General features: G+C 43.3%; 3 protein-coding genes across 4 annotated transcripts; 2 read left to right on the top strand and 1 right to left on the bottom strand.

Annotated features, from left to right (window-relative positions):
- Positions 1-231: 231 nt before the first annotated feature.
- On the top strand, positions 232-5,079 carry LOC119336893 (beta-glucosidase 24-like). 2 transcript variants are annotated; one of them, XM_037608973.1, is made up of 13 exons: positions 232-381; positions 476-545; positions 1,944-2,002; positions 2,098-2,173; positions 2,509-2,586; positions 2,650-2,737; positions 2,881-3,136; positions 3,538-3,653; positions 3,769-3,986; positions 4,061-4,092; positions 4,203-4,305; positions 4,376-4,484; positions 4,596-5,079. In XM_037608973.1, exons 1-13 carry the CDS (start codon positions 250-252, stop codon positions 4,762-4,764), a joined length of 1,506 nt encoding a protein of 501 aa, XP_037464870.1. In that variant the 5' UTR covers positions 232-249; the 3' UTR covers positions 4,765-5,079. The 2 variants fall into 2 exon arrangements, with proteins under 2 accessions (XP_037464870.1, XP_037464871.1); XM_037608974.1 differs by lacking the exons at positions 4,203-4,305; positions 4,376-4,484 and having other exon boundaries at positions 4,596-4,754.
- Positions 5,080-5,503: 424 nt separating this feature from the next.
- LOC119336892 (CDK5RAP3-like protein) lies at positions 5,504-8,981 on the bottom strand. The gene is made up of 9 exons (XM_037608972.1): positions 8,680-8,981; positions 8,395-8,489; positions 8,217-8,311; positions 7,988-8,123; positions 7,726-7,875; positions 7,117-7,632; positions 6,472-6,680; positions 6,130-6,262; positions 5,504-5,878 (listed from the first exon to the last, which is right to left on the bottom strand). The coding sequence occupies exons 1-9, from the start codon at positions 8,873-8,875 to the stop codon at positions 5,738-5,740; spliced, it is 1,671 nt and encodes a 556-aa protein (XP_037464869.1). The 5' UTR covers positions 8,876-8,981; the 3' UTR covers positions 5,504-5,737.
- A 248-nt stretch (positions 8,982-9,229) lies between these two features.
- Positions 9,230-10,047, top strand: LOC119340590 (thioredoxin-like protein Clot). The gene is made up of 2 exons (XM_037612517.1): positions 9,230-9,474; positions 9,572-10,047. The coding sequence occupies exons 1-2, from the start codon at positions 9,330-9,332 to the stop codon at positions 9,817-9,819; spliced, it is 393 nt and encodes a 130-aa protein (XP_037468414.1). The 5' UTR covers positions 9,230-9,329; the 3' UTR covers positions 9,820-10,047.
- The last annotated feature ends 548 nt before the right edge of the window (positions 10,048-10,595 follow it).

Genomic DNA, 10,595 nt, shown 5'->3' on the forward strand with positions numbered 1-10,595 from the left:
GTAGCGACGAAACACAGGGCTTCACCCATGGATTATTATGTGCACCAGCGATTCAGCGCGGCAAAGATTTCGCTGATGACTGTTCGCTCGGTGGCATCACTGGCGCGACTTCGTAAAGGCAACCGGGCACAATTATCTCCGTTTCTTCCACCACCCAGTTGCTCCTCAGAAACAGAAACACGCTATATATAGCCAGCCGCGGTGAGCACGTTAGCACACGGAGAGAAAGAAACCAGAGAACGCGCAGCCATGTCCCTGCTGCTCATGATCTTCTTGCTTTCCTCGACGGTGGCGGCGCGGGCCGACGCGAATCCAGGCAAGATCGCAAGGAGTCAGTTCCCCAGGGACTTCCTCTTCGGCACGGCCTCTTCGGCATACCAGGTAAGTTCTAGCACAATCTGGAGATTGCTGGAAGACAAGTTACTGGAACGAAGGAGTTGTAAGCTCTGATACGCCTTGTGTGACGCTGATGCAGTACGAAGGTGCTGCGAGGGAAGGCGGCAGAGGACCCAGCATCTGGGACGCCTTCACTCATACTCACCCAGGTCCTTGTTTCTGCTCATGCACAAGATCACACACACAGCGTTTCGTCTTTGTTTTTTAACTGGCCTTAGTTTGTCATAAACAAGCTAATGCATTCCTATTCTATCATTTTCCGTATCGTTGCGACTATTTACCAAGATGGCTGGTAATTTACAAAAGTAAACGTCACACTAATCAGGGTACATGACATGATATGGCTGGTAATTTGTAAAAGTGAACGTCACAGTTTGCCTCCTGGGCCTAGCCTACCAGCAGTCGAGCACACAAAATGAAGAGCTTCTAACCCTTCGTCCCACTTCGGAAGACAACTAACTATGAACAGCTGAACAAACTCAGCATAAAACTGAGAGAGGTCAATCACTTGAAATTTCTCACACGCACAAAAAATACCCCTCTATCTCAAAATGTAAGATGTTTTTTGACACTATCAGGAAGTACTTGCCACTCGAGTTCCAAACAAGCAGGCAAAATTGATGATTTTCGAATGAACAAGCAAATATAACCTACTAGCATAGTATAATGACACTTTTTTAGCGGGTCCGGTCCACTTCTTTAAAGAATACTAGTTAAGTGATTTCTTGAGCATACCATGTGAATATAACCTTAAATGGAAAAAACATTGATATAACATGCGGGCCTGATTTATAGGATTTGAAAGTACTCTTCATACAAAAGCACATCTAATTAGGATTTAAAAGTGGTCTTCAGCCCCCTGGTCAACTGATCTGCAAGGAACCAAAGGTGATTCATTATTCAGAAAGGTCACAGGCTCATAGCTTGTAAAGGGGCACCAATGTTCATACGCACCTACCAACAAGCACAGCAAAAGACAAAAGCAAGCGCAAAGGAAAAAAAAGGCGATTTGAACGTCTAATGGTTTAAACAATCACTCTTCTTACACCATATTTCAGTTAGCTCATGTGAAAATAGCAACAAAAAAGACTATTTTTTGGCTTTGGCTCACTGCTGTGCCCCTTAGAGAGCATCTGCACCCTTAGCAGCCATACTTTGGACGCTAAGATAGACACATCAGTTTTCTATCTACAGTTACATCTTTAAGCTTCATTTGCCATATCTCCTAGCACCACCTGTAGGTGTTAAGGACCCAAAAAAATCATTTACACTAAACGATATACATGAACTGATTTAAATAACTTTTTAGCTTTGTACTGAATGCTAAGCTTAGCGCTGCCGGCAAGCATTTTGATCTTAGCGCCTATCCTCATATCCCTTAGCATTGATGCTGGCCAGTGCCTCACCTTTAGCATCTGCTCCATAACTCAAGACGGTTTACCTATGCATGAAAGAAGTGCTTCCGTAATCTCAATGTCATTCATGTTCAGAGTTTCAGACTAGCTATGGTGATTTGTAATCAAAGTTCCTCTAAATTCTAAATTCAGAAAAGATAGCAAATGGAAGCAATGGAGATGTAGCAATAGACTCCTACCACCGGTACAAGGTAGTGCTTATACTGATTATGCTAACAAGTGACCACTAATATATATTCACCCCAATGCCTAATACTATCAGGTGTCATCCACCTTGTTTGTGTAGGACGATGTCAACATCATGAAGGATTTGGGCTTTAATGCCTATAGATTTTCTCTTTCTTGGTCACGAATTCTGCCTAGTAAGTATTCTCATAACCTTTATTCTGCCTAGTAAGTATTCTCATAACCTTTCACAGTTTTCTTATACATGTAGGGCTTATATTCTCGGCTAATGGTAAAAGAATCTTGATGACCTTATTATAGTTAAATACACTCCAGATGTGAAGTGCGCAACTAATCCCACACGTTTTGAACAGCCAGCTAACCATTCGTTACTACAGCTAAAACATGCAAACCTTTCCCACTGATATGCACCGAAACCCTGACACACTTCTAACTGAGAATCGATCTAGATTAACAAGAAATAGATATTGATCACAATCAACTAGCTCATGCAATGGTACCATGGGTACAGGTGGGAAATTGAGTGGAGGGGTCAACATGGAAGGAATCAATTACTACAACAATCTCATCGATAAACTAATTTCGGAAGGTAAAAGTTGGTTTCTGGTATTATTATGTGTTTGCATCCTATAACGTCTAACCAACAATGCAGGTATTGAACCATTTGTGACCCTTTTTCACTGGGACTCCCCGCAAGTATTAGAACAGCAGTACGGTGGCTTCTTAAGCCAGCTTATTGTGTAAGTAAAACATGACCTATCGACTCATGAATATTTGTTCATGGATCCAAACTCATTACGCTGATCAACAACAAGAAACAAGATGATATTCTAAGAAAAAGAAAACAAAACTGAACTTATTCAAGCTGTGCCAACATTATCAGGGAAGATTTCAAGGACTATGCCAGCATCTGCTTCAGGGAGTTTGGTGACAGGGTAAAGTACTGGATAACATTCAACGAGCCTTGGAGTTTCAGTATTGGTGGCTATTCTAGTGGTACATACGCACCTGGTAGATGCTCTTCTTCGGCAAAGCCAGGTTGTAGCATGGGAGACTCGGGAAGGGAACCTTATATTGTAGCTCATAATCAACTTCTGGCTCATGCAGCAGCAGTTCAAGTGTACAGAGACAAATACCAGGTACGAGTTGGATTTCTTCACTGTGGTTATTTTCAGTAACAAAATACAGGTGAAGAACTATGGTAAATAGATTAAAACACATTCTAGCATGTGAACAGTATCTACAGTATTAGCATAAATCTTCTAACATATGGCCATATGAGGTTCCTCGCAATAGAACCAAGACACCAGAAACATTGCCTACACAATCTACTCTCAGAAGTAAGGACTGGCAGCTTTCGATGTATACAAAACTGTCAGTTGCCACAGATCTTCTAGTTAATATAGATCATGCAAAATACAATGGTAGTATCTCCTAACAGGAACAAGGAAAGTCTAAATAGTTTTAATTACCAAACATCCATACATTTTGTCAGCTTGTTATTTTACAGTGATAAATCAATTAGTCATTAATCACACAGATAGAGCAAAAAGGGAAGATCAGCATTACAATAGTTAGTAATTGGATAATTCCCTACTCAAATTCCAAAGAAGACAAGGATGCTTCCAAGCGTGCATTGGACTTCATGTATGGATGGTGAGTTCAGTAAATCCAACATGTGCTTCAGGTTTATCCATGAAGTTTCAAGCCACTGCAATTGGCAAATTATTGTAATTTTCTTATTCACATAACTCATTCATAAATTGAACAGGTTCATGGATCCCTTAACCAAGGGACATTATCCACTCAGCATGAAAACACTTGTTGGTAGCAGATTACCAAAATTCACAAAAGAGCAGGCAAGGGCTGTAAAAGGATCATTTGATTTCATTGGCCTTAATTACTATTCAGCAAGATATGCTCGGAATACTAAACACAACAGCAATACTAAAGAAAGCTACAGTACTGATTCACAAACTGATCAAAGAGGTATGTAAGCTATCTGATCTTTATTCTGCTTTCGAATAGGTCAGGTGAGCTAATAGTTTCTCCGCATGCAACAGTGGAAAGAAATGGAACGTATATTGGCCCAAAGGTATGACTTGCTCATATGACTTGCTCACAGATATATCATCTTTATTCATGTTGGACATTTGTAACCCGGTCTAGTTTTATATTATTCAACGGAAATATATTTGTCTCCAGGCTGGCTCTTCTTGGCTCTATATCTATCCAAGAGGAATAGAAGAACTATTGCTATATACCAAGAAGACATATAACAACCCTACTATCTACATCACAGAAAATGGTAGAAAAGCATAACTGCAAACAATGCCAATTTGCTCCACTGCTTACTTGAAGAAACACTCATATTGCAGGTGTTGATGAAATTAACAATGAAAATTTACCTCTTCAAGAAGCCTTAATTGACAATACCAGAATAGAATTCTACCAGCAACACATATTCTATGTTCAAAGAGCCCTAAAGTAAGTTTGAAGATTGACTACATGTAGATAATTAGATTCGTTAATAACTAATATCACAATGCTTTAACTCGATTTATGCCAAAACAATTGAGTATCTGCATGACATGCCAGGCAAGGAGTTGACGTGCGAGGATACTTTGCGTGGTCGCTATTTGACAACTTCGAGTGGGTGGATGGCTATAGTGTTCGGTTTGGTCTTAACTACATCAACTACAAGGATGGTCTGAAACGATATCCAAAGCGATCAAGCCAATGGTTTCAAAAGTTTCTTCATCACTAAAATTTGTATTGTATAAGCCTAACTTTTTATGTAGTAACAGTGTCAGCATATGGATACATCTTATTGTGATAGCTAGCATTCATCAGTATAATATACTAGTGCCTGTTCGGAACCTCTCCGGTCATGAAATTCCGCTCCGCGCGAGGAGCTCGGTTTGAGCCACTCCCTGCAATTGTGCTGCCGCTCCCTCCGCTCCGGGAGCTGCAGTTGTGGAGCGGAGAGGATTCGAACAGGGCCATAGTATGGGTGACTTCATTGTAATTTCAGGAACATGCTACTGTTTCCAATGTAATAACATTTAAGTAAGGGATAACAGATGTAGTCGCCTTGATCGCATACCAATTTAAAAACGTATTGGAATGAAAACATGGCATTTGCAAGCACTAAACAAGCAATAGATGTTCCAGTTGCTTCCAGTAAATCACAGCATAGCAATAATTTAGCACTGAAATCAGGCCTTATCATTTGCTACTTAGGTCATATAAATACTTATGTTGGGTGAGCAATCAAATACCAGCTAGCATTTTTCAGGAACTTGATTGAAATGATTGATAAAGTTGAACTTTTTGAAACCACGTGACATTATTCACCGGCAAAGTTAACTGCATTCTATACTGCACTCATGTTGTGTTTCTAGTGCCCTATTATGTAGACTGATGAGCATATTCATAAGACTGGGTCCGATATTCAAAATGCAATTAAAGCCATACATAGTTTAAGAAGATTTACGGCAGCAAAATCATCGCAAGAACAAGGACTATACGTTGCAAAAGTATATACCATAAGATATTCAACCTGCTTTACATACTCCCTCCGTCCCCAAATTCTTGTCTTAGATTTGTCTAAATACGGATGTATCAAGTCATGTTTTAGTATTAGACACATCCGTATCTAGACGAATCTAAGACAAGAATTTTGGGACGGAGGGAGTATCATTTATTTTGGTTCAGGGACGAAAGTACAATCAATCAAATCACCCAGCTAACTGACTAACACTTGAACTCAGTAAATTATTAATCTCTCCAATTATATGCACTGGTCTGCTATCGAACATAGATGAAAGCGTTGCCTCACAGAGCTTCTTTAGTTCCCTTGTTTTTGCAATTGCTGCCTCCTAACATTAGAAAGGAAATTGTTAACATACAGGTTGAGTACAGAAAGTACAAGGAAAGTAATAGTGTTTGGATGCCCACATGGACCAAAAACTAGTCCTTCAGCAAATTTAGATTAGAAGTAAGAATGCAGTTGTTCACAAGACCACTTTGGATGGAAAGCTTTTAGGGTAAGTGACGTAAGTGCGGAGCACTGAGAACAATAATATGCATGTAATCAAACGCTATGATAGGAAAAAAAAATGTCACGTACTTGCTTCGGCCAGGATGATGATAGTGCATTTTGCAGCTCCATACGCTTAACTGATAAATCACCTAAGCCTTCTCGCAGTTTCACCTCATGATGTTTCTTTTCCTCTAAGGTTGACACCAATCTCTCCAAAAACCTTGGAACAGCAAAGGAAGCAATGTCAGTTAAGGAAATGTTAGAAGGAATATGTATTTGTTAGGGAAAACTGTGTTAATATGAGCCTTCAAGACAACGCTACGAGGAATAATAAGTGCATAGCAGCAAGGGAAGACACACAAGTCAGTATCATTTGTTTAGGTATATAGGATAAACAAGAGTGTGAACTTTCAGGTTAAACCTTCTTACCTTTTAGAGTTGAGGATCATTATAAGGTCAAGAGTTTTCTGGTTGGTGAGCAGAGAGATTGCTGAGGAAACTTCTACAAGCATATTCTCCAAACGTTCAGGAGCATACTGTTGGAGAACGAAAGGTGAGACTGCTTGCACCTGATGCTGTAGAGATGATGTATCAGCATTTCTCATCTCCGCTGAGCGCAGGATCAAAAATGATTTTACCTGTTTCAAGTGTCAGAAATCATGAGCTAACCTCGGACAAAAAGAAGAAGCTAAAATATTGGTTATTTTGCTTATTACTAAAAAGGGACAGGTTGGCAAAGCAGCCTTGTACAAGTGCAATAACAATACTATCATCGTGATTACTTAAAGAGAGAACTTTGATATACAAAACATAAGGCCTTAGAATGGATAATTGTTGTAATTATACAACATGCATCTAAAGCATTTACACTTATAAGGTCTAGAAGGGGGCATTAAAAATGTCAAATACCTCAAGTAAATCATCCAGGATACTATCATCGTGATTACTTAAAGAGAGAACTTTGATATACAAAACATAAGGCCTTAGAATGGATAATTGTTGTAATTATACAACATGCATCTAAAGCATTTACACTTATAAGGTCTAGAAGGGGGCATTAAAAATGTCAAATACCTCAAGTAAATCATCCAGGATATTATTTCTGTACTCCTTCTCCAGTAACTGACTTCTTTCCTCAGTTAAACATTCATATTGCCCTGATTCAGTTGGGGCGTTCTCGACAGTAGCACTTTCTTCAGGATTATCAGTTGAGATGTCCCAGCAAATCTGATTCTCAGATGTATCGCACGTAAGGCCTTCTTTGTCTGCAGATGGATAGGCTGAAGCACCAACACCATAATTTTCAGAGCCTGCCAACTCTATATTGGCATCAATAATTTCATAAGACCCAAAACCATTGCCAGATTCTTCCACAGGTTGTTCCACCGCACCAATGTCCCAGTCAATACCATTATTATCCACTGAAATGTCCCAATCAATATCATCTGCAGGAACATTAGAGTCGATGGGTTCTCCTCCGTCCATTGCCGTTCCAAGTGAATTCTGCACCTCTTTACATACTGAGACATGCAGGGAAGGAGGATTAGCTTGCAACTGTTTCAGATTGTGTACCACAGACTTGTAGTTCTCCTAAATCAATAAACACAGGGTTAAAATTCATAGGAGTTGTATAGCAATTTCCAGAACCAATATCTGTTATGTTCCTCGTAATACTGGCTATACCTTATCCTCTGTATGGCAGTCCCTAACAAAAGTTGTATAGTACTCCATGGCCTGTGAGACAGTATCACTGTTCAGGACTTCCAAGATTTTGCTAAATGTTGATGGAAGTGTTTTTGCAGATTCTATCAGTTCTTGCCGCACATCTATCCCCTACAGATAAAAATCAAAGCAAGCAGCACATGAATACAACACAGTAAGCAACAATACCAACACCCATAAACCCAAAAGGCCAAAAGAGTTTCTCTCAGATAGAGAAGCTAACCTGCAGACCAAGCTCCTGGCAAGCTTCCGCATACCTAGTTGCTGAAAGAGCAGCAAGTCGCTTAATGCCAGCCTCCCTGCGGTCCAGTTCTGCTAGCTGCTGCTGAGTCTTCTGCATCTGTTTCCTCTGATATGGTCTTGAGGTAGCCAAAGAACGGATTAAAGTTAAATATGAAGATGCTAGGCTAAGCACAAGAATAAAAACGAGAGATCAAGGAAAGGCTTAGTACATGTCATAGTTCACATTCTGGACCATGATCTGAGCTGCCTCTCCAAGAAAAACATGGTCCTTCTCATAAGCTTTAACAATCGACTCCCATTCGCCCTATCACATTTGCATCAAAACATATGTCAGTCCCGACACTCTCGCAGATACATTTATCTAAACAACAAACTAGTAATTCGTACCGCGGAGCCTGTCAGGCGGCCAAAAATGTTCCTGCTATCAGTGTTGGATTCCAGGAGTATGCTGTATATCTTCTTCGCTTCAAGGTACCCAATTTCTACCGGACGAAAGGAGACCACAGGTACAGAATTAGATTCCACGCACACTAATTATTACTAGTGGACTGCGGACCTAAAGAGGCTTGTTGTAGAAGCAAGTGGACGAGGGTTTTGCCGTGGGGATTTCGCCAAACTTAAACAGAAGCTGCGCAACCGAACCGAGGGCTAAGCCTGAGAGGGAGGAGTTACCTTCGAGCTCGAGGGTTTGGAGGTAGGGGTCGAGGTCCCGCGGGAGGGAGGAGAAGGCGGCGGCGAGGCGGGAGCGGATGGCGGCGAGGCGCTTCCGCCAGTCCTGCGGCACCCGCTTGCGGTCGACCAGCCACTCCTGCAGGCGGGCGAAGGCGATGTCGATGGGGAGGCTGCGGATCTCCGCCGGGTCGCGCATGACGGCCGCCGGGTCGGCGGATCGACGGCGGGGGGAGGGGGCGGGACGCCGGCCGGAGCTTTTCGGGAAGAAGATGGGGACGAAAGTATGGACTGCGAGTCTGATTTTTTTTAGTGGAGCGAGTCTGATTTGCAGCCTTGCAGACTTTGGTTTACGGGAAGCTAGTGGGCCAGATTAGTGGTCTCGGGTCTGTTCTGCTTATGCTGATGGGCTGCCGCTGGGCCGGCCGGAGGACCAGATTCCGGCTCGCGTAGACGGCACGCGGGGCGAGGTGTGGGTCCATCCGTCAGTGAGACAGAGACGGAGGAGAATCCGAAGAAATAAATATTCAGGGCACGCCATCCCGTAGAGCGCGGTAATAAAGAGTCGGCCGTCTTCTTTCCTCGGACTCCCCCGCAATCCCCATCTTCCCCTCCAAGCTTTCCAATCTTCCTTCTCGCCTGCCGCTGCCGAGATGACGGTGGAGAAGGTCGACGCGACGGTGGCCGACTTCGACGGCCACTTCGAAAAGCTCTTCGCCGGCGACGATGGCGGCAAGCTGAAGCTGCTGCTCTTCCTCGCCGACCGGGAGCCGTCCTCCTCCCTCACCTGGTGCCCCGGTAACCTACCTATCCCCTTCCCTAAGTATACTAGTATCAAATTAAACACGACTCCTGCTGGCTGATCCAAAAGCGGATTCGGGCGGCGTGCGTGCAGACTGCAACGTGGCGGAGCCGGTGATCTACGAGAAGCTGGAGTCGGTGGGCAAGGACGTGGTGCTCCTGCGCGCGTTCGTCGGCGACAAGCCCACGTGGAGGGACCCGGCCCACCCGTGGAGGGTGGACCCGCGGTTCGCGCTCAAGGGCGTGCCGACGCTGCTGCGGTGGGACAAGGGCGCCGCCGCGGGGCGCCTCGAGGACGACGAGGCCAACGTCGGGGACAAGATCGACGCCCTGCTCAATTGAGTTAGTTATCATGTGCTGACGGCTATCTCGTCTGCTTAATCCGAGTGCCAAGAGAATGCTTTTGGCGGCAGATGTTATCTACTATCTGAAGTCGTGCTCTTCTTGTAACCAGTCAGTCTCAGTCATGAACCAAATAAAACAGGGGAACGCGTAAACACAATGTCTACTAGTTTTTGTCTCCCGAAACAGCACATCATTTGGGGCAAGATCAGAGTAGTTGTTGATTCCTGTAACCAATTGTGCAGCGTCAGTTTCCACAATGGCATCTGATGCCCATGGATGCATGCCTCTGCTTCAGTCCGTAGAGTACTAGGCCCCAACGACCATCAGAAGATTCATCAGGATTAAAACACCCATGAGAGTTGATTTTGAGCACACCCGGTGCTGGTTTTTCCCCACGCATGATCAGCCACATAATTTATTCACTGCTCATTGGTCGTTCCTCTCCTACAGGCCTCCTTTGATCATGCAAAGATGCGCAGATATATTTGGGATACATGTATTTGGTAGTCTAGAATTTGTAATCCGTTTCCTACCTTATTTTCAGGAGAGGCTTCTTGCTCTTCAAATACTCAATATATACTCACCCTCGAGGCTCAATAATATATCCAACAACTATTCCATCAAATCCCTCTCTAGTCGTTACCCGCCGCTTTCGCCCCGCACCGCCCATGGGGCGGTCGGCCTCCTTGACCTGATGCCTTAGAGAGTCTTTGATCCCGAGCCCTTATTCCGGGATTTTTTTTTGCTATCTCGCCGGTCATTTTGATCGGCGT

This window comes from Triticum dicoccoides, chromosome 7B, assembly GCF_002162155.2.
Source record: "Triticum dicoccoides isolate Atlit2015 ecotype Zavitan chromosome 7B, WEW_v2.0, whole genome shotgun sequence".
NCBI classification, from domain to species: domain Eukaryota; kingdom Viridiplantae; phylum Streptophyta; class Magnoliopsida; order Poales; family Poaceae; genus Triticum; species Triticum dicoccoides.